Below are 7,553 nucleotides of genomic sequence, written 5' to 3'. Positions count from 1 at the left end.
ACCTAGATGGATGAGGTGATTGTTGAGTTTTCCATTTTTAACGTGTCAAGTGTTAATAAATAAAGAAGTCCTTTTACAAATACACGACTTTAGCAATATAATAGACTTTAAATATATGTGATATATTCTTCTTTCAAATTGTAGTATTAGCTAACAGATTCCCATTCCCATATGCTGGTCGCCCATTTGTCATTGTCTTCTTTAATTAAAGAAGCAGCGCACAAAACCAAATCTCGCGCTTGTTTAAACAATTATTTATGTTTCTATTCCTTTCAACCGAAGATGATGTGCAATGAGGCAAGCTCTTAGTCTCATAATTATTATTTAATTTATACAGATGAAGGATATGTATTTATCTTTAGACAAGTACAACTCAAATTATCTTTTGCTTTGACTCGAATTGTGGGGGTTACGACTCACATTATCAGCACTGCACTTTAACTTAAGAATTAAGATGTACACATGAGAATAATCTTTGGGGATATATGTAAAACTAAACAATTTCCACTTTTATGTTGGGGTTGAACACACGACAACCCGTGCCCTTCCGGATCTTGTGTCGAAAGTAGGCAAGCAAGAAATTACAGCAAATAAAAGAAAACTTACAGGAAAGAACGGACAAAAAAAGAAAACACCAGATTTAACGAGGTTCGGCAAACATGCCTACGTCCTCGGGAGCCATACTAGAAATTTTTTGATTAATTGAAGAAGATTATAATGCTCACAATAGGTTTCTCTCTCTCTAAGATCTCTAATCTCAAAGTGCCGTCAAAACCCTCTCAAAGACTTCCTCTCATAGCCCTAAAACATTTTAGGAAACATATATATACATAGCCCAAAATCAGATTCCAACCCGAACCAGGAAACCGCCTGACCCGACTTTGGTCGACTAATATCATCTCATCGGTCGACTGGTTGATCACCATCGGTCGACCGATATTATTACTTCGGTCGACCGTCCAGAACCCTGTTTTCTACAAGGTTTCTCGTGCGCGTTTTTGGTCGACTAGGGCAAGCCCGTCGGTCGACTGTCCCAAAACTCCTGTAATATTTTGGCTTGTGTCGGTCGACTGATGAGCTTGTGTCGGTCGACCGATAAGAGGATTTTTGTGCAGTTTGTGATTTTTGATTCCAGGTTTGATTCTCCACTCCCGAACCCAACATTTTATAGATATCTACTCCTCTATACTTAAAGGAGAACTCAAAGAAATATTGTTCATGCTACAGCAAAATACTGTAGCATGAACAATAAATCAAATCCATTCCCTAGAGCTTGAAGTAATGTTTTTTCTACAATAATTCAACTTGAAGTTACTATTTAGTGTATCATAAACAGTAAAGAAAATAAAATGTATTAAAACTTGAATATTTCTTTAAGTATAGATGAGTGGATATGATTTCTAAATTTAATGTATTAAAACTTGGATCATTCTTTAAGTATAGAAGAATAGATATACTTTCTAATTTTAAACAAACAATAATTAAATTAAATGTATTAAAACTTAGAGGGTGGCCAGTTTAAAATGCAATGCTTAAAAAAATAGGGGGTCGTGCTTTGCACGAGGTGCACACTTGTTTATATACAAGAGTAAGAGATCAAAATGTTATCTACAAAACAGTATCTGTTAATTTTTTTTCCCTCAGTTTTATTGTAGTTTAAGAAGAGCTTTCAATTTTCAGTTGTTCATTTGTTAATAGAAAAAGACTAATACCATAAACATGAAGGCCAACTTCTCTGATGTTTATACAAACGATATGGATCTAGATTCTTTTTAATTTGATGGTAATTAGAGAGGATTCAAATTATTAATCTGAGAACCACTATTATGAATTATGCGAACCACTTTGTGTTAGTGAAAAGTATAGCTGCAAAAGGAAATATAATGATGCAACTGTACATCTTTCAATCTAACTTTAAGATTCTCTATATCATATATAAAATTGTATTTTTTATCCCAAAAAAAAAAAACAATATTTGCAGAACAGAAAACATACTTCTTAACTTATTTCTAATTCGATCCGCTTAAAAAATAATTTGACAATGAAATAAAATGCATTCAGTCCAAACTGTGTATATCATTTGATTTAGATACTAGGCATGATCTATGCATTTTACAATTTCAACTTGATAATATAATGCGTTTTTGCCCTTTGCATAAGAAGAGAACTAAAGCAGTCTTACTAGCATTATTTTCAACATCATTTTTCCCCAAAAATTTTCTGGTTGTTGTATAATATTATATCATTCATTAGTGATTATCTCTAGCTATATTTGTAAATTAACTTATAAAAGATAAATTTGGTGAAAACTGTGTTTAGATGTCATTATAAGTGAAAATGAACAAGATAGTCATAATTTTAGCTATCTATTTAGTGATAGTAAAACCCTTTCTTTGTATTAGCAAATAAGATAAATATTGTCAAAAGTTAAAGGATATATATAATACAATAAAAAAATTATGAAAAGAGCAAAAACCTTTAAAGTAGTTTCGAGTTACTTCTAAAGCATCCTCTTAAAATTAGAAGCAGTTTATGAGTATGCACAAAAGTTTATAGCAAATACAATTAACTCCTGCTTAAAAATAATAAGCAGAATGGATTAAAATAATAATAACTAGAAGCAACATAATAAGAATTTGGATATTCTTCACCAGAGGGCCACTACTTTTAATCACAATCATTAACTATCTAATAGGTGATTCTGATACATTCTAAATCTAACACTTACTATACCCCAATTAATTTCATTTCTATTTTGCACTCAATAAAGAAATTATAATCACCCACTATATAATAATTAACGGTTTGAGTTTTTAATACAAAACCGTCACAAAATATAATGGCTTTTCTGTAACCACCACAAATTTTTTTATTTTCATAGAACTACATTGAAGATACGCATCCATAACAAAATACCGGCAAATTATAATTTTGCATCTATATCATGTTAAACTAGATAATATGTTAAATCCCTAAAATACCCTCATGGTGGGACCCACCAATCTATTATTTTATTTTCTCAAACCAATAAAATACCTGAGCACCATAGATGATCCAGACGGTTGAGAGGTTCCAATATGGCCCCCACTATCTTGAGTTCGATTCCCGGTCGCCTCATTATCCACAAAAAAAAAAATCCCTTTAAAACTTTGTTAACTCCCTTATAAGTTTTAATTCCTTCTAAATACCCCAGCTCATCCTCTCTAAAACTTTGTCATAATTATGACTTGGTGGGACTTTGTAAAGATATATATTTTCATGGTGGTTCTATGAAAAATAAATTTTTTGGGTGGTTTTTTGAAAAAAAGTAGTATATTTTATGGTGATTTTATGAAAAAAAATATCTATGGTGGTCCTCGAGGAGACCACTATATTTTATGGTGGGTTCGTATAAAAAACATTGATGGTTTTTATTACATAGTGGTCTCTCCATTTTTTTAAGAAAAAAAAGAAGATGATCGGAATCCATATAATAAAATCAAAAGCCAAACTTGTCCGAAGTATTTCACACGTACACAGTACACTTATACATGCTCATGAGAAGAGTCACATAAGAGTTCAGTAAAAGCTTAATTATGTCCATTACAAATAGCAATGGAGATTTAATAAGCATTAAAACATAATTTTTTTTAAAAAAAAATCCCCGTTACGGAAGAAAATACGGCGTCAACTTATGCCACTACCATATCAGGTCCTATTGACCGCTAGATTGCTGCTCTCTCCTGCCCTCTTGCCCCTCACAAATCAATACCCATTTATTTCTGACCCCCCCGCAAAATTTATTTAATTTGCTCCCGGACACAATAATAACAATCAAAACACAGTACTCTCTCTTTGTCTCTCTGTTATCAGATCCTTCCTTTTTCTTCTATTTTCAACTTTTTCTCCAACTCTCACCTGTGGGTTCACTTTCCTGTTCCATTTAGACCTCTCCTCTCAAAGATTTTCGCTGGTTTTGATTTTTCCAGAGTGTTTCAGTTCATGGGTTACTCTTAGTTTCAATTTATTGAAAATTCGGAATCATTTTAAATATGAGATTTCATGGCTTTTCTATTCTCTTTCTCCTTTGGGTGTTTCTTCTCATTTTGCCTTCTTACTCCATTGCTAATGATGAAGGTATGCTTCCGCTGATCGCTTATTTCAAGGATTTCTTTCTATTTTGGGTAGTTTTAGCAATTTGTAGGTAGCTGGTTTGGGTTATTTTATGATTTGGGTTGTTGGATTCTGTTTTGCAGTTTTAGCATTGAGAGCTTTCAAACGAGCTATTTCTGAAGACCCTCTTTCAAAATTATCAGATTGGAATACTCTCACTGGAGATCCTTGCAGTTGGTCTGGCGTCACTTGCTCTCAGAATCAAGTTCTTTCTTTGTAAGGATAAATCTCTTGCACCTCTAATTTTGACTTTTGTTGTATGTCCTTTTATAGAAATTAAAATTTTGTTTATTGATGTGATGGGGCTTGAATTATGCTAGAACTAGTATTTCTTTACTTGAAGTGTAATTATCTAATTTGGGTTTTTTGCAGAAAGCTTTCAAATTCGTCTTTGAAGGGATTTCTAGCGCCGGAAATTGGCATGCTCAGTTCATTGCAAGAACTGTATGTAGAAATATTTCGTTTGCTGTTTGCCACAGAGCCTGCTTTCTTTTAATTTCGATGCTGTATTTGCAGAATTTTGGATGATAATTTGCTTCTTGGAGCTATACCAAAACAAGTTGGTAAGCTGAAGAGACTTAAGGTGCTTGATCTGAGCAAGAATCAGCTCGTTGGGCCTATTCCTTCTGAGATTGGAGGATTAACGAGCATTGCAAAATTTATGAAGGACATTACATACTTATCCCCCCCCCCCCCCCCCCCTTTTGTTGCTCTTAGTGCGTGTTGGGTTATTGGTGATTTTAATTTTGTATATTTCTGTTTCTCAGAAATCTTCAATCCAATGGGTTGACTGGGTCCTTACCTCCTGAATTTGGTAATTTGGTCAACCTTGTTGAGCTACATTTAAATAGAAATAAACTCAGTGGATTAGTCCCTGCAAGCAAAAGCACAAAGTAAGTTGAATTTCTTTTAGTTTATTCTTTCTGGATGCTTAATTTGGATATTCATACCCTGTTGGATAAACATTCATGGAGACTTCTATATAATTCATGGTTTTCCTCTTCCTTTAAAAAAAAGAAAAGAAAGATAAATGCATGATTTCTTTAGTTGCTAGTCTAGTCTGTCATGCTGAAAAAGAAATGGAAGACTAAGAAAAATCTAACCGCCCGTCCTAGCTTTTGACTTGTTACATAGACAAGAAAATGCTGGGACAATGTGTTTACAAAATTTTGGTTCAAGAAATGCTCGACCAGAGTTGAATCGCAAAATCCAAATCACCTTTTCCCTCCCTTGTCGTGGCAGATTGCATTAATTTCTGGGATAAAAGTTATTAGTTGCTGGTTGATGTTTTTTAGAGGACATATGACTCATGAATAGTATTTAGATGGGGTACCATGAAAAATAAATCTGTTGTTAAATCTCATCAGTAACAAGTTAGTGATCTATATGAGATAACATTAAAGATATTAGAAGTGTATATCAAGTAGAATTTTGAAAAGGTGAGAACAACATCAACTATTTGTGGTCAGAGAAAGTTAAACATATTTTGATAGAACATTGATGATTATTTTTAGAGTCAATGCATTAATAGGTTTATATTTAATAAGGCGCCTGTAGGATTGTTTATCCTTCTCACTGTTGAGGTAGAATAAATGAAACATTGTTTCATCGAATCCTACCAAATTTGCCCTACAGATATGGGCTAACTTTCAAAATGGATTGTGGTTCCCAATATATCGAAGGTCTAGGAACTAGTGTACTTACCTTCTTGGCCTTCTTGGTTAGTAAACTTTTTTTGCCTTATCTTTCCTTTTCTTGTATGTAACGTTCTTTCTGTTAACAGTTACTTGGAGTCACTATATTGATGATTAGCCACCCGTCTTTTTTATTGTTTCTTGTCGATTTAATATTTACTCACTGGATCTTGATGATTGTGTTTTTTTCTGATTCAGATATCCATTTGAAAATAGGAGTGCTGGCTTGTGTCAGCTAACCCAGTTAAAAGTTGCAGATTTCTCATATAATTTTTTTACCGGAAATATTCATCCATGCTTAAAGAACCTACCAAGGTGCAAAGTCTGTATTTATAAAATACTTGAAATCAATTTATCTCTCAACTTCATCAGCCATATGAATTCTTTTGCAGATCAAGCTTTCAAGGGAACTGCTTTAAGGACAGGGGCTTTGTTTCCCAGCGCTCTACTTCACAATGTAGGTTCAATGTGTCTCTTAATCTATTTAATCTTTACGACTCTTGGATGAATTTTTATATTCGTACTGTTATATTGTGGTGCTGTAATTTCAAATTTACAAGCTTTACTAAATTTCATTTCAATACTTTTTCCCCCTTATAGGTTTCTCTTTCAATGACCCGCAAGTAGCCAATGATACCACAGATTCCCATATTGACGGTAAGCAGGGAAAGAAAAAAGAACGGAAATGGCTACTAGTTCTGGAAGTGGTCACAGGTGCCGTGGTTGCTATATTCTTGATAACTTGTGCTGTTATTACTTTTAAAAGATGTAAACCAAAGTCCTCAGTCATAAGGCCATGGAGGAGAACCACAAATTGGAAGGATCAGATCACAGTATCAATTGGTTAGCTCTATTATTGTGTTACTTTAATATTTTTAATAAATGAGAAATAGTATTTTGTATAAGGTTCTCATTGATGCTTTTGCAAGCAGACGAAGAGTTGCTAAAGGATGTGTTGAAATTGAGTCGACAAGAGCTTGAAATAGCCTGTGAAGATTTTAGCAACATAATCGGGTCTTCTCCCGACAGTAAAATGTATAAAGGAATAATGAAAGATGGCCCTGAAGTTGCTGTCATATCCCTTTGCATCTCAGAAAGCCACTGGACGAGCTACCTAGAACATTACTTTAAGACTAAGGTAAATTTACCAGAGCTAATATCAATTTGCAGATTCTATGTGCACTTTGTAAGGCGAGAAACTTCTATGTTTTTTTAGGTGGCAGATTCAGCGAGGTTAAATCATGAGAACACGGCAAATTTGCTTGGGTATTGCAAAGAGAATGATCCATTTTCAAGGATGCTTATCTTTGAATATGCATCAAATGGAACATTGTACGAGCACCTCCATTGTAAGACAACAAGTTTCTGATTTCTTTTGTGTAATTGCCTAATTTTTTTATTCTTTACATACTCATAATTCACATCCAATTGTTTGTTAGATGGTGAGGGATATCAGCTATCCTGGATCAGACGGATGAAAATTGCTATAGGCGTTGCTCGAGGACTAAGATATTTACATACTGAGTTGCAACCTCCATTCACGATGTCTGAATTGAATTCTAGTGCAGTATATCTTACTGAAGATTTTTCTCCTAAGGTAATCGATTATCTGCTACTATTTTATGAATTCGTCATACAAACTACGGATGGAATTCAAAAGTACTGCTGATCGTTCTCTCAGGTGCACAAAATATATAGATATAACAT

General features: G+C 33.7%; 1 protein-coding gene across 1 annotated transcript in view; it reads left to right on the top strand.

Moving 5' to 3' along the window:
• LOC109836916 (probable LRR receptor-like serine/threonine-protein kinase At1g63430) overlaps positions 3,746-7,553 on the top strand; it is a 5,535-nt gene continuing 1,727 nt past the window's right edge. The window contains exons 1-11 of the mRNA XM_020404959.1: positions 3,746-4,116; positions 4,236-4,368; positions 4,525-4,596; positions 4,669-4,812; positions 4,920-5,045; positions 6,045-6,161; positions 6,239-6,303; positions 6,447-6,689; positions 6,779-6,984; positions 7,063-7,195; positions 7,286-7,443. Coding sequence (XP_020260548.1) covers positions 4,032-4,116; positions 4,236-4,368; positions 4,525-4,596; positions 4,669-4,812; positions 4,920-5,045; positions 6,045-6,161; positions 6,239-6,303; positions 6,447-6,689; positions 6,779-6,984; positions 7,063-7,195; positions 7,286-7,443 — 1,482 coding nt within the window. The 5' untranslated portion in view covers positions 3,746-4,031. The remainder of the gene's footprint in view (positions 4,117-4,235; positions 4,369-4,524; positions 4,597-4,668; positions 4,813-4,919; positions 5,046-6,044; positions 6,162-6,238; positions 6,304-6,446; positions 6,690-6,778; positions 6,985-7,062; positions 7,196-7,285; positions 7,444-7,553) is intronic.

This window comes from Asparagus officinalis, chromosome 4 (assembly GCF_001876935.1).
Source record: "Asparagus officinalis chromosome 4, Aspof.V1, whole genome shotgun sequence".
NCBI classification, from domain to species: domain Eukaryota; kingdom Viridiplantae; phylum Streptophyta; class Magnoliopsida; order Asparagales; family Asparagaceae; genus Asparagus; species Asparagus officinalis.
This window is presented reverse-complemented; position numbering and strand designations above follow the sequence as displayed.